The sequence below is a fragment of the Equus quagga genome, chromosome 2 (assembly GCF_021613505.1).
Source record: "Equus quagga isolate Etosha38 chromosome 2, UCLA_HA_Equagga_1.0, whole genome shotgun sequence".
Lineage (NCBI taxonomy): Eukaryota > Metazoa > Chordata > Mammalia > Perissodactyla > Equidae > Equus > Equus quagga.
Genome location: NC_060268.1, coordinates 134,396,083 through 134,417,639, shown reverse-complemented (window position 1 = coordinate 134,417,639; position 21,557 = coordinate 134,396,083). Strand labels below are relative to the sequence as shown.

Genomic DNA, 21,557 nt, shown 5'->3' with positions numbered 1-21,557 from the left:
AGGAGAAAGGTTGGTCAATGTGATTAGGCCATCCGTGTTTGCTAATTGATATTGATCTACATTAGGCTCTCATCCTCCCAAAGAGACTGGGAGATAGGGGTGCCATCTTTCTTGATGATCACATTTCAAAGGGATGGCTCCTAGGTCCTTAAGAAAGACCTTCTTGGATGGTAAAACTGGAGAGAGTCTGTGAGAAGACTTACTTTTCAAAGGGGCAGAAAAGAATTTACATTTTCAAATTTTCTGAAGTAAATACTCTAAGGAAAAGCAGATCAGAGGCCTTACTAGGGAGTAAACCTTTCTAAAGTTTACTTAAGCTAAGGGCAATGTTAAGGTCATCTTGGTCAGCCAGAGTGGTAGTTTTACTAGGAAGACATGGCTATGAAAACCAGAAACCCCTTAGCATGCTGACTTGATTTGCAGTGGAGTGTGAAATCCCATGCTTAGGGGTATGGTCAGTAAAAGTAACGAGTTTGGTTGGAAACAAATGGGAAAGCCCACAGCTTTGTTACTTTGAGGTGGCAGTTCCAGTTGGGATGAGCGGTTGGACTAACTTGAAATTTAATGGAGAGAGTCCAAAACTAAGAGAACTGTAGAAGGGCTAGATAAGGTTTCGATGTATGTCAGACATGTGCAGGGAAGACCCAAGAAGGCCAAGTGGAAATTAAAAACTGAGGTATATATAAAAGCTTTATGAACTTTGAATATGCTATCCAACCCATACACATATCCATTAGCAGAGGGTGAAAGTGATCAAGGCTCAGAGTGTGTTTGATCACAAACACTGCCCAAATCATTGGCTGACCATGACCTATGCAGTTATAGGTATGACTCCAATCTAAAAACAAAAATAGGAATTAAAAAACAAATACAAAAACAGAGCAGAGACATCAGTGGCTGCAATCCAAGGGGAGATAGATTACTCAGATTAAGTTCAAGCAATTTATTGAGACAAAAAAACAGCAAGAAGAAGAAGCTCGAGGGTTGGGGGGGAAGCCAGGAGACAATATATTGCTACAAATTGTAATCCAAATGTCCAGTTTTCCGCAAAATAGTATGAGACTTGCAAAGAAACAGGAATGTGTGACTCAGGAAAACAAAAATCAATAGAAACGGACTCCAAAGGGGTCCAGATGTTAGATTTAGCAAAGACATCAAAGCAACTATTAAAAATATGTTCAAAGAATGAAAGAAAACAATGTTTCATAAATTAAAAAAAATAAGATGACAATGACTCAACAAATAGATAATCTGAAGAAACAAATATAAACTACAAAAAAGAATTAAATAGAAATTCTAGAACTGAAACTATGGGAAATTTGACTCTACATATGGATTTGAGAGAGTAAAAGAAAAAAAAATCCATGACCTGAAAGATAGATCAATGGAAACGATTAAATTTGAACCACAGGGAGTAAAACAGACGGGAGAAAAATGAACAGAGCCTCAGACACTTACGGAACACAAATAAGCATACATATTTGTAATAGGAATCCCAGAAGAAGAAAGAGAGAATGGAAAAAGAGGAAAAAATGGTTGAAGAAATAGTGACTGAAAATTTATAAATCTGAGGAAAAACATTAATTCACAGACCAGGAAGGACAACAAAGTCCTAGTAAGATTAAAGACAAAGAGATCCCCACCTAGACACATCACAGTCAAACCACTGAAAGCCAAAGAGAAAGACAAAATCTTGAAAACAGCATGAGAAAAATGACTCCTTGTGTACAGGGTAACAACAAAACAATGGCTAATGTCTCCACAAATGGTGAAGGCCAGAAGGCAGTAAAATGAGATATATGTCTAATGCCAAAGTAAAAACTGTCAACCAAGAATTCTATATATAACAAAACTATTTTTCAAACATGAAAAACAAACGTGTGTTTAACATTTCTGGATAAAGACTAGGAGAATTTGTTGCTAGCAGATGTACCTTAGCAGAAATAAATTTCTAGAAAAGGAAAATCTATAGAGACAGAAAGGATATCAGTGGTTGCCTAGGGTTTGTAGTGTAAATGAAAATTGACTGCAAACAGCCACGGGTATCTGGATTCCGGTGATGGTTACACAAATCTATGAATTCACTAAATATAATTGAACCATGGAATCACAGCAGTTGAATTTTATGGTGTGTAAAGTCAAGGCATTAAGACAAATTTACAGCATCTCACAAGTCCATGTAAATTCCTAAGAATTAGGCAAATGAACTTCGATGTGAGCATAAGGAAGAAAATTTATTTAGGTTAAAAAAAAATAGATTTGAGATATTAGCCAGGATGCAAGAAGGAGAGGCAAACATCCTGTGATATAGCCATCATTGCAGGCTTTCTCCTAAATTTATCAGCCAAACTTATGGAATAAAATAAAACAGAAAATAAAATGTGGTAAAACTAGGCAATGCTAAGTGGGTTACAAGGAAGTAACTCTTTTTTCTATTAGATGTATACATCTTTTACATGTATATTAAATTCATTCTTCATGACTGATGGTCTCTTTGAAGTCAAAGGGGAGGTGAGTTTAAGTGTCACCTTTGAAAACAAGGACATTTGTAGTGTCAATTCTTGCAGTATAGACGGGAGATAGGAAAGGAAATGAGAGAGGAAAAGAGAAGACAGGAGATCAGAGCTTGGGAGGTGGGTTTTAGGAGAGAGAAAAATCTCTAAGTTCTTTCTGGGCCTTGATTTTGGGGTCTTTGAGAGAGATGGACACAAGCAGGAGTAGAGTAGAGATGACAGTAGGTCACTGGCACAGTGTAGTTATATTAAAAATAAAATGGCTTCAGTCTGAGATCATGGAACTTGAAAAGAAATTGAAAAACAAAAACCATGGCATAATTTATTCAATCTCATTCTTGGAACATGATATGTTAAATGAGAAATACTTTAAAATAAGAAAAAAAAAGATTTATGCAACATTTGGATTAATTTGTAGGTGGCAGGGGAAATTGCTGAATGGAAATTGCCTGGGCCCGGATAGGACTGTGTGTCCTTTTGCTCATCACTTGCTCACCATTTGCTCCCCAGTCTCTGACCAACACATTGCCTGGCACGTACTAGACAATCAATCAATAGTTGGTGAATGAATGAATACCTCGGTATTTACAAAGGCTTTTTTTTTGCTGGGCAATCAAGATTCTAGTCATTAACTTATTTAATATTCAATACCTATGGGCAAACAGGGATCTATAAAATGCCCCTTGGTGTCACTTATGGATGGACCTAACAAGCATACAGTCAAATAGCTGAGTTTGGCATTTCTCACGTTCTATTACCAGGTCCACATGATATGTCCTTCCTGAATACCCCATTTCCTGCCCTATACCCCTCCCATCTCTCTAGATATTTAGCATGAAAGTGTTTATTTCTGTGTAGGTATAGTTAGTCATCTTTATATTCTCATGTCCCCATCACTGTGTCTGTAGTTGTTTATTGTTTTTATGTGCTTGGTTATGATTTCTTCATGTTTTTCTTGTAACTGCATCATATTATAAGTGTCCTAAAGTATCTGAACATTTGTTATACAGTGTAAAGCACTGACCAAATGTAAGGTATTAAAGCTACAAAACTAAAATCAATTATTTTGAGGACAATGAATCAACTTAGATTGGATTCTTTTAAAAATTCTATGTCTACTTAATAAGGTATAAGAAAAGTGAGTATAAATGAGGCAGAAAATTATCATGTAAAGGTAACCTATGGTTACAGATATGCTTTGTGCTATAATTGGGATGTTAAGTTTACTGAGTAAGCTAGTGTATTTGCTTCAGCTTTATGTTTCACTCTTTGAGAAACATAACACAGAGTAAATTGTAGTATTAAAAGCCAGCCTCATTGCAATTTATTTTTACAGCACAGCGCAAAACAAGCCAAGCTGAAAGTACATTCGGGCATTGAGACTTAAATCCCTAAAGGTAAGAAAGTAGTTCCATAAACAGATGTGATCATGGATTCTGAGCTTATTTGCTTGTGGCAAAAATAAAAGTACCAACTCAATAAGTTTTAATTTATAGGCATCTACACAGGAAAGCCTTTGGGCACTTTGAACAAAACTGACTAAAAAAATAAAGTTTAGTAAAATAAAACCTAATCTGCCCAATTTGCCATTCACACCAGGGAATGTAATTCCCCAGCTAGGTATTGGAGAGATTTCTCCACGACTCCTCTAGGTGCTTTCCTGGAATTGTAGCCCTGCTCTGCTCTGGAAGAGAAATCATCTGACTGGCTACATTCCTCGACACTGGAGAATGTGAAAGAGGACCTAGGGATAGTCATTCCGCCTCTAGAAGGTTTTCAGATAACCATGGCCCCACCTAACCTGTGGTCACACAGACATGCAGAGCTTTTCCGTCCTGACCCATGAGAAATATTATTTGCCCCTTTTCTTTAGCAGAAATTTTCTTTGTGTGTGTGTGTGTGTGTGTGTATAAACTGGGCTATTTATATATAAACTGTATATGTAAACTGTTACATAATATATATATGTGTGTAAACTGGGCTTGTACGTAATGTATATCTGAACAGCGCAAATTCTATGATTCTACCACTGGACATATGATATACTGAAAATCCTTATTTATGCAGAACGTAAATGATAGAATGAAGAGACGAGTGTGTGGGCCTGTCCTTGAAAAGAAGGTCTGTCATTGCAGGGCCTGCTTACCTCACATTTTGTTCTTCTAGGGTCTCACTTGTGAATTCCAGAATGTCCGCAGCTGTCCCCACAAACATAAGGAGAAGTTGAGAGAGTTGGTCCCGAGTGATCCCGCCTCCAATGGGTAGAAGCCATCTTCCAATTATTAGCATTAACAAGAATGTCTGATGGAGTCCCAAAGTCCAAACTTTCTCACATACGGTAGATAAGTTATTTACAAAAACTGTGGCCTGTTGAAGAGAAACGTCATACAGACAAAAGGATTGTGAGTTGCCACCTTGGAGAGAAAGGTCTTCTTCACCATGCCTTTCAATCAAGAGTTAGATTTTGTGGAAGGTCATTTTCAGAAAATGATTCTTCACTTACTAAAGAAAGTAAAACTCTTTTCAACTGAACACTGAAGAAAACCAAAAAGCATAAAACAACTAACGTGGTCCTTAAAATGGGGAAGCTCTGTAACTAGAAGTAATTTAAACCTTACATTTGCTAGCGGGATTGTGCCATATGATATTTAAAGAGTCAATTTTACAGTGTTTCAAAGATCATTTCTCATTTTATTATACTCTGTAACAAAGTATAACACATAGCAAATATTGTTAAATCCCATATCAAAATCACTAAAAATTCCCATATTTTTCTTTCAGAGATTTCAAGTCTGAATTTCCTCATCTGGGAATATTTTAGTGTGGTACAAATCTTCTCTTTTGTTTTTTATTGTTTTAAAACTCTACTATAGCAAATAAGAAAATATATAAAATGTTTATTCATTACCTAAATGTAAAGAAAGAGAATAACTATAAAGTTATTATTTTTATTCTGAATATTAAACGTATTGTTCAAAAACGCATGAGCTAGGGGCTGGCCCAGTTGTGCAGTGGTTAAGTTTGTGTGCTCCATCCCCAGTGGTCCAGGGTTCACTGGTTTGGTTCCTGGACACAGACCTACACGTCACTCATCAAGCCACGCTGTGGCAGCATCCCAAACAGAAGAGCTAGAAGGACTTACAACTATGATACACAACTATGTAGGGGGGATTTGGGAGGAAAAAAAAGAGGAAGATTTTCAACAGATGTTAGTTTAGGGTCAATCTTCCTCACCAAAAAAAGCATACCTTAAAAAAATAAAAGGCAAAAAAAAAAAAAAAGCTAGAATTCAAATTTTATTCTGTCCTTATTCTTGGACTCTCAGAAAAATTTACATCCATTCATGTATTCTGGATGATATCTCTTGACCACTTAGCTTCTAAATAAATTTTAAAGTACATTATTGGGCCTTAAAGGTTATGATCTTTTAAAGACTACAAGGGCATATGGTGCAAGTGGATTGGATAGTGATTCCAACTGATTTATACACAAAATCTAACTACGTTTGTGCAAAATCTATTGACTCCTCTTGATCACTTGCAAAAGTCAAATGTAAAGGTGAAGGGCAGATAAAAGGCGAGGCAGGATGCTGACTTGATTGGAGCCATGCATGAAGATCAATAAGCTTTCATTTGCACACTTCTTTATATTTCTTCTAGGAGACTTTACATACATCTTATTTAATTCTTACAGGGAGCATGCTAGCAGAGCAAATAATATTTTCAATTGTCAGATAACTAACTGAGACACAGAGGGATTAAGTGATTTGTTCAAAGCGGTATTCACAAACTGTGATTGGAAATTGAACTAGAACCCAAGGCTACTTCTATTAAACCTCATAGAATCAATAACCTATCTTACTGTCACAAACACAGTTCCATGGTGGGCGTCTTGGTCTTGAGTCTCTCTTGTGTATCACTTTCTGAGAGGCCATGGTTAGTTTGCCAAATATCAGGCATGTGAAGAACAAAGAAGTGATTCTATTTTGGCTGGAAACCTTCTCTATTTTGTTAATATAAACACCTAAAAACATATATAGGACAGATCCGGATCTTTTAGTTATATTATTCCTTCACAAACCTTTCTCTCTCTTTATGCATATATTGTCTGTCCTAAGTGATCAAGGTTCCTTAAACCTGCAAGCTAAATATATCTATTAATATATACAAGATATATATGCCTATTAGGCATGTTAAATAAGTTTAATAAATATAAAAAATACAATATTTTGCAAATTCCTGAGCCAAACAAACAATTGGCAAATTTCCTTAGGAAAGAGTGAGCTGAAAGCTGTAGAGAACGTTGTCCTCAACACATGAAAAGGTGATTGGCTAGCTCCTCGAGTATACAAGGGAAAAGCTCTTACCGTCCTAATGAGATCCGCTGCATTGGTTTGCTCGCTCGACATCAGAGTTTGATTGAAGTCTTCTTTGCTGCTGGTATTCTGTGACATTCCTTCAGATTGGCTACTGCAATACTAAGAATTTTGTAAAAAAGCAATATGTCAAAAAATACCATAATAGGAAGAGTTTAAAATGGCTTCAGTGTAGCTAAGAGATTATAAGCAGATATATGGAGTTTCAACAGGATGCATAAACATTTCCAAAAATCAGATTATAGGCATGAGATAGAAAAGCACTTTTCAATTAATAAGAGAAGAGAGTCAACTATACATATCTTATTTTTCCACAAGTCTATGAGGATGCAGACTCTCTGAGCTCATTGTGGAGAGCTGTAGAATTTATGGATTGATAATTGGGGCTCCTTTCTTGAACCCTGAAACAATTGTAAAACAAACCAACAACAGATGACAGTATTAAAACATGTATGATCCTGAGCAAAGCTTTCACTCTGAGTTTGTTTCTTGTCCTGAAGCCTCTTAATCTAAAATACCATCTTGCTTAAGCAGATAATCCAATTACTTTTAAATCTACCCTGGTAAGCACTGTAACAACTAAATAAATTAACATGTTCATCCACCAAAAGATACATTTTATTGTATTTAGAAGTCACTTCAAGTTATAGAAAATTTGACCATAGGCCTAATAAATGACGTTTTTTCCCTTCTTGTTCCTTCATTTTGCATGTACATTTCTGCGAGTAAACTGTGCAAGATTTTTATCCAGCCAGTTGCTGGGAATCTGAGGAAGAGAAAGAGAAGAAAAAAGTATATGAAAGAGAAAAGGGGCAGCACTTGAAAATGTAACTGTAGCCAATGATTATTGGCTACAATTGGGTAAAAAAAAAAATGTGTAACAAAAAATTTGAAGATTTTTTTAAACATCTGCAGGGCTAACATACCTTTGAAACACAAACACACACACACACACATATACACACACACCCCACCACCACCACCACACATCCATGAGCACACATTTGGATTTAGAGGGAAACATTTTTTTTAATGTCACAGCTGTAAGAAGTGTATTTTTCTTAATTATTCTAGATATTTCGTCGGTCATTCTATGAACTACTTGAAAAAGGAGAAAAGAAAGCCTGTCAAGAAACTATTTTTTCTACCCTTCATCAAAACAACTAGTGTTATGGGTGGAATGACAAGAATAATTAAGAAAAATGGCCATGTGCCATATCTCTAAGAGCAAAAATACAGCTGTTTGCACTTTTTTTTTTTTTTTGGTATGACTAAGGTTCCAAGAAAAGATAATGAAGATAAAAAATTAAATCTTTGAACCAAGCAACAAACCTCATTGCAGAGTAATTTTGTGACAATCTAAGAACCAAATGGTCAACAGGAAACAAACTTTGACCACTTTGTTTGCAGGCATGAAAGCAGATCGTCTATTAAAAGTGATGACCTTGATATGTTTTTTACATCGTTAACACTAAAAATCTGTAGCCATCTTGTTATTTAAAAACAAAGTTATCTGTACTGTAGTATGAGATAACTTGGTAGCAAACAGCTTTGTAGTCCACATTATGACATTACGACCTGAGTCCCTCTCCACTCTTGTAATTCTGTTTGTTATTAACTGATGAGACTTTCCTTCAAGTGGCAGCTGCATTAAGACCGCAAAGAACAACTGGTTTGACTCCTAAAACCTAACGCTTAACCTCACTTGTGTTGTTTTCATGGTAATACTGTTTACATTCAGCATTGTAAAGGTGAGTTCATCTAGACAATGCGGGTGCCAACAAGCCACCTTTTCATGAGCTCTGTCTTAAAAACTCTTATTAGCTTTAAAAATATTCCTTTGAATCAAACCAGACTGTGAGACCAACAAGACCAGAAAGTTTCCATTGCTTTAGTTACGCCACTCCATCAATGGACCTAAGAGTTAAGGTCCTAACTGTCGTCATATCCATTTGTTTCCATTTCATGTAGAGCTAGCCAGGTTCAGGAATTGATCATCTAAGAGAAGCGTCTTCAGGATGTTTTCCTAATGCCAAGTCATAGGGTAGAACATTTAGGATGCAGAATAAATGGAAAATGTGAAAGGAAAATAAATTACTCTTTCCTGTCATGAAAAATTCAGATGATTTTGACGCAAACTCCTCTAAAACACAGAAGACATAATTGAGAAAGGCAGTGTGGCTTAACGGAGTAGAGATCAAGCCCTAGGTTCTAAGCTCCAGAAATGTTGATCAGCTGTGTGGCCTTGAGAAAATTACTTAACCTTTCTGAGTCTCCAGCTCCTCTCCTATAAAATAGAAATATATAAACCATGGCTAATTTGTGGAGTCGTTGGGTTCAAAAATGAGAAAATGTTTCTGAAAATGCTTTGAAACAAAGGGACTATATGAAGAAAAGTGATTATTATCCCAACCAAAATTTCCCGAATGAATGGACTAAGAGAATTGCTAAACCTCCCTTTATTCTGCCATTTCTTATCTCTTTAAACACAATACCAGTACGTTTTTGCCTCTCTTTCTCTCGTTTTTCTACTTCCGTCTCTGCCCACTCTGCCCAGTTCAGTCTCTGGGCATTCATTTTAATTCTCGGTGTCAAAACGAGTCAAATCCATTACTGCTAAAAGTCCAATTTCTTTCGTAGTATGAAAATTAGGGAGGTACTGCCCGGGGCTCAAAAATCTTTTTTTATTAAAAAGAGAGCTTTTGGTTGCATGCTATTTGTTGTAATGGGATTTGACCTGTATATCAATTAACTGTGCAACACATTTGTATTATAAAGGCATTTGCGGAAATGAATTGTTATTGTGGAGGATAGCCATGTCATAGAATTGTATCAGGAGGAAAAAAAGGTTTCAAATCACCAGAGCTGATTTCCATACCGCTGAAAGGAGGAAGCAGTAAGGAAATTGAAACAGTTCCCTAATCCCTTATGGTACAGTTTTTAAAAGCCCTGGTAACTTGAACCAACCAACCTGCTGTTAAAAAAATACTTTTGCCACAGGCATAGATATAGCCTATATGGCCTTAATATTGTTTAAGCAGGAGATTTAAGGCAGACAAATGTTTTCTTCATGCCTATCTTACTGGTACATATTTGTGGAATTCTTCAAAAATAGTGCACAGAGCGAAATTCCCCTCTGTGTGCCTAAAATTTGGAGCAAGTACTTTCCAGATAAGTTTTGAATATCTGAAACATATCAGAAGCTTCACTTTGCTACAGAATGACTAACTGTAGCAAAGAAACCTGTATAGGGGCATATTCTCACAGATCTTGCCAAAGAGTTTTATCAATGAAGGTAATAAGATAATATGATATCATAGCCACAATTTATCCATAAAACATGGTCCTGTATCTGAACCCTGAAGAGGTGAAGTCCAGGCTGGAGTTGGATGGACTTTACGAACCGCCTTCCCGGGGTTGTTCAGGAGCATTAATCCAGCCCAGAACCTGCTACCTAGGGTTGCCCATGTAAGAGGCAGCTCACTTAAAAGTCAGTACCTCTCTCTATACATAGATTAGAGACTTTTACTGGAAGCCACGGTTTAGTTTCTAGGTCAATGTGGTCCTAATACATAGATCTCACCTTTCCCAATGGTGGGTCCCATTGGGACGCTTTACCCTTATTTTTGGGCTCTAGAGTAGAATTCTTCTTTCATTAAGTCAGCTCATGGGACCCTCAAAAGTGAATCTCCTGTAATCTGCGAAGCCTGTATTTTAAGACAGACCATTTCAAATAGCCCCTCCAAGTTTGATTCTATTTATATAGCAGAACACAGATGATGGGGCTTCCTTTTGTTGTTCCTAAAAATGTCATTTTATGGGATGTTAGATTATTGAAGCCTGCCCATTCTTAGCACAATATAGAAACTCATTGAAGCCGCAAGAATTAAAACCAAATTTTTAGCCCCCTCATGTAAATAAACTCTAGTATATTGGAGAGGGGTCTTAGGAACAAGCTCTCTAAGGCAAATTGTTAATTAATTATATAATCTTAAGTCTTAAACAAATATAATATTTTTATTGGTTTTGACAGATCATGGATTCACTTCCTTTTGCTGATGGACACTTATTTATTCAATGCTTGATAACTCCAGTCCCTTAGAAAAGTAGATTTCTGACACAAACTGGATTTTAATAGGAAAGTAGTTTATTGCTGGAATATTCCACTTTCCTGCTTTCCAAAAGGACGTACCTGGGTCTCATGGTGCATTTCAAGAAGCCATAATGATGGAACAATGCTAATCAGATATAAAAATATGGCTGGTGAGAACCTGTGAAAGAGGAGGGAAAAAAAGATAATTTAGCTTTTACAAAAAATTTTTTAAAAGGAAGAAAGAGAAACAAATGCACATGCCCTGACCACATTGTGTCAAGCCTTTTTATCTCAAGTGTTTATTTCAATGGAGAGAAAAGCACTATGTGATTTCTGCCATATGGATTATAGAGAAACAAAGTAACTGTAAAAGGCACTAGCAGCTGTCATTCTCACTGAATTTCTAATCCAATTAATAGATGTTAATTTTAATATGGTTTAATGGGACACTGCCAATTAGTTTCAGGCACAAAACTGGATATTTTGTATTTAATATGGTTTACAAAAAGCAAATACAGCAACAGTAAATCTTGGACTTTCAACATTGCAATTTCAGAAAGATTGGCTACATTTTTTAATATTAACCTGGAATTCTGAGAGCTCAAATAATGACTCCTGCTAGGGCAACAAAAATCGGATGATAATGAATAGGAATAAGCAAAATCAACTGGCTTTATGTGTATCTGCTAAAGCCACTAAAAATAAAAATACCAACAAACAACAACAGAAGACAGGTTTGGTATTTCTTTAAAAAGCTACCTATATTCATTATTTTCTGACTCAAAATTCAGAGGGCAATCCAAACAGTGGGCTTTTGTTGTCAGACACACTCAGGTTCAAATGCCAGTTTTGCCATTGACCTTTCTTTGCTCCCTAATCCAAAAAACGGGGACAGTCACAGTATGAGTTGGCTTGGGCTGCCATAACGAAACACTGCAGATTGGGTGACTTAAACAACAGAAATTAGTTTTCTCACAGTTGTAGAAGTTGGAAGTCCAAGATCAGGATTCCAGTATGGTATGGTTGGAGTTTGGCGAGGGCTCTCTTCCTGGTTTGTAGACAACCACCTTCTCACTGCGTCCTTCCTCACTGTATTCACATCACAAGGAGAAAGAGAGATCTCTCTCTTCTCTTCTTATAAGGCCACCAATCTTATTGGATTAGGACACCAACCTTATGACCTCATTTACCCTTAATAACTTCCTACAAGCTCTATCTCTGAATACAGTCACATTGGGGGTTACAGCTTCGCCATATGAATTTGGGGGGAGCACTGTTCAGTCCACAGCAGTCAGCATTTACCTCACAGGGGTTTTTATTACACTTTCTATAAAGCAGTGCCTTGCAGAGGTGGGCATTCCATAACAGATCACTATTATTAGTATTATTATGGGACATAGTGAAATGAAAACATGTCCTTACAAATTTGAAATAAGATAAAAATAATATAATTTCCAAATTTATCTCTTTAAATTTTATTTTATTTTAGGCTGGACTCCTGCTTTGTAGACCATGGCAAAATCAAAATTGTAAGTCAATCTAATCTTATTAAAATACTTTTAGTATGCACATGATGGTTTAAAATGGCCTGAAAAATAGAAATGCTAATTGTTCAACATATAGAGTTATTTGAGATGAAATAGTACTAAACCATATTATTATAAGCAAGGAGAGAAAAGTGAACCAACCTAAATGGAAGAGAACATTTAGAATGGACTTTTTAAAGTCTATTAACCCTTTCACTCATGTCTCCTTTCAACTTCTGGGGGAGAGGGAGAGAGAAAGGGCAGGAAAAAGAGAGGTCTTTCAAAAAAAATGAATATTTAATATAGACACCACCCCCCCTTTAATTTCCTGCAAAAATAAATTTTGAAAGAAAAGGTTACGGGTTGTGATATTATTAAAATCTGACTTGGAAGATGGGTGGGGTGCAGAGAGATATCGAAAGCCCCCATGTTGAGCATGTTCTTAAAAAGAAAAGGAACAATTAATTCTTTGAACTTACATGTCAAGGGAAATATCAGGAGAGAATATTTGCTTTATGAAATCGGGAAAGGAAATGAATTCTAGTCAGAGGAACAGTTGGAATACGTAAATGTCTGTTTGGATATGGCAAATATTGGCTGGACTCAATTTTGTTGACTCTTTTGGGATTAATTTTGGGATTAACTCCCCTAACAGTACTGATAGAATAATAATCTAGGGAAATCATAGACTGAACATACACTAGCTCTTGAAAGAGGTTAAAAATAAAACAAACAATAACCATTAACATCTTCTATGCATAAGATTTATTTCTATAGTTGGAAAACAAATTACCATTCTATTTCAACGTATCTGATTATATCAAAAACAAAAACAAAAAAACTTCAAGATTCAAGATTTTCTGGGTTGCCTATTACAGAAAATTTAAATTCCATAATCTGATACTCGAAGCCTCCATTGTGTAGTCTTATCACCACTTCCCCTTCCACTTCCCTTAGCAAGTCCTACAAGCTGAGCAACTCAGTAGTTGCAATCTACTGTGTATTCAAAAAACAAAAAGAAATGAAATGTTTTGGAAAGTTTCCCCTCACTTCAATCTCTCTTTATTAAATTTATTTGATCTAAATGAAAAGAAAGTTCAAAGAAAGAATCACATTGAAGGCCCAAGAATTAATCCATAGCCTTTCTCCCCATATTTCCCACCTCTTAGCTCTACACCTAAGAGGATTTGCTGGAATTGCAAATGGCCTCCAGCGAGAGTTAGCATGAAATGCATAGTACCACAAGGTGACGAGAACCAGGCGCTTCCATCTCTCCTTCCTCTCTCTCTAATGCCCAGTAGCAGGGTGTGGTAGTTGTGCAACTGAAATTTTTAAAAAGCTTATGGAGAAAGTAAAATCTCCATTATTTAGGCAAGCATTAAAACATGTATGAATAGATTTTATTTTGGACATGATGAATAAATTTCAGTCATATATAGCACATATGTTGTTTAACTAACCACAGATTCCTGTTAAGAATGAAGTGCCCCATGTTCCTTCAGCCTGGTTAATCTGAGAAAAGAGGTTCTGAAAAGGCTTCAGAGCAAATGTCCCCCCAAATTATGACTGCTTGTTTTGGAATGCCCTCCTCTTACATCTCTAACCATGAAAATCCTGCCTGTATTTGAATGGCACAGCAGGAATTAATCTTAACTTGTGTTTACCTATGACCTGGCACATCCTCCACTGTTTTATAGTTATATGTATATAAGACCTAGCTTTCCTAACGTAAGTTCTTTGAAGGCAGATCCTGAGTCTTGCGTCTCTTCCCTTTCCTTCATCTTTTCCTCTCCTCAGTGATATCAGCTGTCTTACTAAGTCTTTAATTGATGCTTACTAAGCAAATGCTTAAATGCTTGAATGCCTGAATTTATGAATAAAGGAAGGACTGAGCAAAGGAGTGAATGGAGGCTACTGGCCTCTGCAAGGCCGTTTTATTCTCATTTCAGGAGCAAGTATGCTCCTTGTGTCCCTGAGGAATTGTTACACTGCAGTAGAAATTTCACAAACCTACGAGAGCCAAATTTGATTCTTTCCTCTTCCAGGGTTGTGGAAATTCACTACCTTCCCTGAGACTCAATGTTCTTATCTATAAAATGGACATACTAATATCTACCTCATATGGTGGTTGTGAAGATTAAATGAGGCAGTGTGTGCCACGGGTCTGATAGTTTACACGCTCAGTGCCTGTGAGTAGCTGCCGTTTCTAGGCTCAGCTCTGCAAATAAACTCACAGCCTCATAGTCGGTACCTACACTTAAAGAGGACTCAGAGGATACCAGTTTAGAAGACTGTTTCTTCAAATAACTTACAATCAATCCTATTTTTAAACTGTGATTCTCAAAACTAAACCTATTTAAGACTTCTCCAATCAAGGGAAGTTGTTTATACCTCTGAGGATGTCATTACAGCTAAGTTCTCATTCAATGTTAAAGCAATTGCTGTCATGCAGTCACGGTTTGCAAGGACCGTTTGCCCATCATGACCTATAAAATGCTGCACAATCAGGGCCTTGCCTATCTCGTGGGCTCTGTTGCTTGCCATTCTTCGTCACTGTGCTCCTGCAACAGTGTTTTTTTCCAGTTCTGGAAAAAAGCTAAGTGCCTTCCTAACTCAGGCCTTCACCCATGTGTTTCTCTCCCTCGAAATACCGCTCTCCCTCACTTTTCACTTATCTCCTTCTCATTGTTCACATCAGCTGCACGGGGCTCCACAGAAAAACTTTTCTTGTCTCTCCAGGCTAAATTAGATCTCTTTATTATGCTTGTCATATAGCACTCTTCACTTTTACCCTATACCATAGATTTTCAAAATTTGTAATAGCATATGTGCAAATGCTTGTGTGTTTGTGTCTATTGTCGCTTAATTGTCTCCCAGCAACTCTAGGTAGTACAGCACACGAACTGTGTCTGTCTGCTCATCATTATGCCTTCAACAACTTCCGCAGTGCCTGGCACATGGTGGGCTCCCGTAAATATTCAGTGATTTGATAAGGCCTTAGTTGATTCATGGTTCCTTCTTTCTTGACGCTCTGTGGCTGGTTTGACTAGAAATCTCTTCTGAAATATCTTTATAAATTGATTCTTATCAGAAGTTTTACTGAAGGAAACTAACTATTCTGTTCTTGTATGAATTTAATATTGTTTTACTACTATGAAAGATTTAATATTTCAAGGTGACATTTTAGCCACTACTTATTATTTTGAAGGTCTGCCGTATTCTTGACCGTGCATTGTCAGTGCAATTCATTTTTGGAACCAAGGAGAACATGAATTTTAAAAATTAAAAAGTAGGCGTGATCCCACCCTTTTCTGTGTAATTAATCAAATTGTATGTCCTTTCCTAGGAGCTAGCCAGCAAATCATTTTATTCCAGACTTCATGTCTTAATGGCATCAGAAGTAAATAGATGCCAAGTACCTCGTAGGAAGACTAATACCATGGAGGGGTCTAGCCAACTCAGAAATAGCTTAAATCAGCTTTCCGGATACTTGTTTGTAAAAATAAGATACACTATTCATAGACTAACAAAAAGTGATTGACTTTTTGATTAAAATATATGATTAAATATATATGAAAAAATATATGATTAAATAAGTAAGACATTTCTAGGTGGGAAATTTTTACAAAATTGATAACACTCTATTGCTAATGAACTATCTGCCTTTAGAGACTCAGATTTATTACAGTACCAATTACCACCATCGTACCAGAATACAGAAGAGGCTCAACATTAGTGCCAAATTACTTTGCCTTTGTTTATCTATTTTTTCTAAATTAAAACCTTCCTAAAGATATTCTTTCTCTCCACAGAAAGTTTTGTTTGTTTGTTTTTTATTTCACAGCCTTTAGAGACCATACCAATTCTCTCTCAAGTACACAGCAGGAGCATCATCTTAAAGGATGTTTTTCTTTCTTTGTTTCTGTACTTATTTGTTTACTAATCAAATATGCTTATAGGTCTTGCTACCTGCTAGATACCACACTGAGCTTTTAAAGAGCTCTACTCATTGTGCTTTTTTCCAGTTCATTTCATGCAAAAATAAAATATTATTTATCATACAAAGTTGTCATTTCAACAAATTATGATGTTTTCCACAAAATGATTATGTCATGACATCTAGCAATTTAGCCTTGCAATGCATTATATTTACTTCATCTCACCATTAGTCTAGCATTAGATTCCATTTTTCTCTTTCTAAAAATGACAGTTATTGTTGTTTTCTTATTGAAAAAGTAATGTACATTCATTTTAGAAACATATAACAGTATAAATAAGCAAATAGAAGAAAAATTAACCATAATATCACCCACTACCCTGCTTAGCTTTGCTCTCTACAAACAATGAGGATTCTAGTCTTCTAATCATATGCATAAATCTAAAAGTAGATAATATTTAGGTGAACCAAAAATAATGTTCCAAAATTACTTCAATGTGAATCGCAATTTAAGTTGTATTTCATGTCTCAATATTTCCTTTGGTGAGGAAGATTGGCCCTGAGCTAACATCTATTGCCAATCTGTGCCAATTTTCTTCTATTTCACATGTGAGACACCACCACAGCATGGCTTGATGAGCAGTGTGTAGGTCTGAGCCTGGGATTTGGGCCCACAAACCTGAGAACCCCAGGCCGCCAAAGCAGCACATGTGAACTTAACCACTACGCCACCAGGCTGGTCCCCCTCTACAGACGTGGAGTGGAATTGTAAGGATACTAAACCAGAGTTTCAAAATCTCACATGAAATCAAATTTCTGGAGCACTTTATAATAATAGGCCTACTTTCATGGAAATCAAGAAACTAGGTCAAGACACCCTTTTGTGAGGCTCTAAACCTTGTCTAATGATTTAAAGATTGTCTGTCCTCCTTACACGTAGACTGCTTTCTCTAAATGGGCCTTAACACCCATGGTTTCCACCTGGCTGCCCTGCAAGGGCTTTCTATTAGTGCACAGGCAGAAAGAGTGGCCAAAACGACAGCCTCAATATATCAGCCACCACTTTGCAGCCCCTCAAAATCCACCCAATTCTTTTGCAGAACACACAACCCCTGAATGCCTGAGAAGTCAGTAATCTGACCCCAGCCACCACCCATTTGTCTTCTTAACTAGCATTCCCTTCCCAACCACCTCCCTCCCAGAGCCCTTTGTGTGTATCTGCCCAGCAGGGGTAGAGGAAGCCCACAACTAAATGGTCATAAGTGCATGAGAACTTCCCCCCAAATGGAAAATTGAATATGGAGTGTGTATATTTTCATAGGTGCTAAGAGGAAACGATAGGTTTTGTCCTTGATCTTATGGGAGAGCAGACTAGTAACAAGAACAGGAGAGACAGAGAGAAATTTCAAATGGGTTGGGACTATCCATTGCAATGGAATCATTCTTTATACTTCCAAAGCCTTTGAGGAATGCCCACATTTAGGTTTTGCAAAGAGGAGAACACTTGTGACGGTGAATATTAGGGGTCTTAATTATAATTTGTATTGCATGTTGCCAGTTTTTTTTTAATAAAGTCATATTCCCAAATTATGATATAAACCAGTAGGAATATTAGTATTATATATCTCACTTAACTTACAATTTTCCAAGAGCATATCTAAAGCAAGAACAAGCTTTATTAAAATTCAAGTTGCTCATATTCAAACCTCAGCAGTATGCTTCAGGATGACTAAACTAATTCTAGGAATAAAATATGCATCAATTTTAGGATCTACATCCTAGTTTTCTCATAAAATTTCTGAGGCAAAGAAAATCACGACATCTTCCTAAATGAATTGGTTCTGAGAGAAATCCTAACTCTCGCCATCACGATATTCCCTTGACCTGAGACGCGTCCCTCTCTTTTCCCCACTCTGGTAAAACCATCAGCTACCTCAAAGGGCAGTACATAAACCACTTACCTGAGAAATTTTCCTTGTCTAACAAGCCTACCGTACTGATTCTATCTTTATCCTGCAGCCTTTCTGCACTCTTGGGCCTAATTTGTGGAACATTATTTGCTTCTCAGAATGTTGTTTTGTACTGTTCTCATATAATTGCATATATTTTATATTCCTTCAAGAACACCATCATAGTACCTAGTACAATAAATGATTGTTTAATGAATAAGTGGACTCAAGCACTAATGACTACAGGAATTTTAATGGTCTCAGACAGGATAAATGCATTGTGGAATTATTTATGTAATGTTTTAATTTATTTCATTCTATAAAAGACAATGGTATTTATTTCTGTTCTTAGAAGAGATTGTTCTTCACTTTAGGACCAAAAATAAAGATGATCTAGAATTTTTCCCTTCTGTTTTCTTTTATATCCTGTTTGGTTTTACAAGGATGTTGGCTTGTACAAGAGTATCTCTGAGCCATGTCCACCTGTAGTCTGAAGTTTTCTACATTCTGTTCTATGCAAAACCATCTCAGTGCTCGTTAACAGGTTCCCTGGGATTTACTTACTCAATTTTAAAAAAGAAAAAACATTTTGAACCTTTCTCCACTATAAGGAATTCTTGACCCTAAAAGTTGATATCATTGTACCGTTCACAGGCAAAACCCAATTTGTTTATTGAATGCAGAGCACAACAAATAGGCTGATGGAGTTCAATCCTTGGCTGGGAAATCCTTGTCTAAACTTTGGCTTCCTCATTTTTAAGTAGGAGCAAGAATAGGACCATCAGGGCTATTGTGAGGGGTGAATGAGGTAAAGCATGCAATGCAAACGCCTGGCTCAGTAGCTGTGGGTGTTCACCAGATGCTGGGAATTGTTTTTGCAATTTATTATTAGTTGTGACCTTAGATTAGTGATCTAGCCTTACTGTGCAGCAGTGTCTTCATCATAAGATGGTGATAAAGATGAAAACGAATTCATAGGGTCATTGTGAGGATTACATGAGACAATGGATGTACAGCAGGCTTGGAGCATTGTCAGTGCTCAAGAATTGATAACTCTTGCCACCTCCATTATCACCATCACCTTCATCATCATTCTCATTATCATTAGCAAAAGACTGTCAGAAAATGGCACAGCCAACTTAGGAAGCTATGCCAGGTGGATCAAAACAGGTGTGTGGGACAGGAGGCTCAATCAGGGAAATAAGAAAGCAAAATCCTTCCGAGGACATGCCCAGGGCTGGCAGCAGCACTGATGGTAGAGAGGACTTCTTTTTTCCTAAGAATTAGTAATTTTTATTCTAGTAAGATTACAACATTAAGTCAGTTGTACTCCAGCTACCTCCCAGAGGTCAGCCAGACAAGCTAAAGATAAAGCATAACCCCCCTCCCTGAACAACTGTGGGTGGTAGGTTTATATGCAGAGAAAGCAAACAAAATCAGTCCCGAGCCTGGCATTTTATATTAATGACCCATATGCCCTTGATGTTATTTCAGTGTGACTTTCAAAGAAAGTTCATTTTCTGATACCTGCATATAAAAAAATTATTTTATTAAAAAAACCCACCGGTTTTCTTTAATAAAATGATTTCTACACCCAGGGTCTAGCTCTCCTGATAGCAGAGCCTCAGAGGAACTTCTGGCATAGTAAAGGACAGGCCCATGGGGAGAATGAACCTGGACATAAAGGTGAATTCTCCATTGTTGGAAAAGAAGTTAAACTATTCAGATTTGTCCTGTTGCTGTATGCATAATAATGCCACTGCCATGAGAAGGAGAAGTGCATGAAATTTAGAAGTAGGGATATATTTAAACTGACTCATGGCAGCTGTCCACACGAACTGTTTTTTCTCCCAATCAAGTACAAGAAGTTACAAAATATTTTAACCTTAATTTTCAGCTCTAAATGTCTCAATTGAACATACTCATGGAGAAACCATGGACAGCATTCAATGGTTTGGTTTCCTGGGGGTCCCATTCTAACTGCAAACATAATTATTGCTTTGATCCCAAGTCCGTTGTAAAATAAAAGAACATATGACTTTTTTGTGGGGGTGAAGCATAGTACTAATTCAAGATAGGATAAGACTCTTCTTCCTAAACGTGACTCAGATCAACTAAAGCAGTCATTTGCTGATAACATTCAGTGTGCCTTTCCAAAAAGGATGCAAATTTAAGTCACCCTTTGCACTGATCCCAAGGCTGAGGATATAAAATGCATGCACGGGGCCCACCTGGTGGTGTAGTGGTTAAGTTCACCAGCTCTGCTTCGGCAGCCCAGGGCTCATGTGTTCAGAGCCTGGGTGCAGACCTACGCTTTTCTCATCAAGCCATGCTGTGGCAGAGTCCCACATACAAAATAGAAAAAGATTGGCACAGATGTTAGCTCAGGGACAATCTTCCTCAAGCAAAAAAAGAGGAAGTTTGGCAACAGATGTTTGCTCAGGGCCAATCTTCCTCACCAAAAAAATAAATAAATATAGAAAACATGCACACATGTGAAGATAATGAACATAATAAAACTGTATACACACTGCAGACAGGGCTGATAAATCCATTGCACAGTGTAAAGTGCTATTGGAATAACTAAAAAGCTAAGGAGAGATTTTGGGAAATCTGGACAGCAAGTGTGAACAGCAAGAGAAGTAATCTATCTGCTGGGAGAATTTCTAGTGCCCAGGTTGGCTATGTGGAAATCACAGGCTCTGCTTCCAAATCCCTCCATTTCATCCTCTCTGATATCTAAAAAGATCCGCAGGAGAAGAGCGCTTTTATTCCCCAACTTTCTCTCTGGCATTTTTGTAAACGGTTTGGTGGAGGAAGATACATATTATCAAATCCTACAGAATTACATCATACAAAGAAGTTCTTCTACACTGCTCGAAACTTCTTCTAGGCCAGACTTCATAAGTTATCTGTCAAGTCTAGGTCTTTCATTTCTACTGTTGAGGCTTCTAAATACAACTGACCACTCAAAACAGATTTCATCAACTTTTTTACAAAGTTGGTTTGAATTTGAAATTAATTTAGCATAGAATCTCTTGTGAGTTTTTATTTATTTCTTTATTTATTGTTTTTGAGGAAGATTAGCCCTGAGCTAACATCTGCCGCCAATCCGCCTCTTTTTGCTGAGGAAGACTGGCCCTGAGCTAACATTCATGCCCATT

The 21,557-nt window shown here is 37.0% G+C and overlaps 1 protein-coding gene across 1 annotated transcript in view; it reads right to left on the bottom strand.

The window, feature by feature from the left end:
• Positions 1-21,557, bottom strand: part of TMEM26 (transmembrane protein 26) — a 39,227-nt gene that overhangs the window by 11,865 nt on the left and 5,805 nt on the right. The window contains exons 2-4 of the mRNA XM_046649349.1: positions 11,081-11,159; positions 6,880-6,990; positions 4,660-4,880 (exon numbers count right to left, since the gene is read on the bottom strand). Coding sequence (XP_046505305.1) covers positions 4,660-4,880; positions 6,880-6,990; positions 11,081-11,159 — 411 coding nt within the window. The remainder of the gene's footprint in view (positions 1-4,659; positions 4,881-6,879; positions 6,991-11,080; positions 11,160-21,557) is intronic.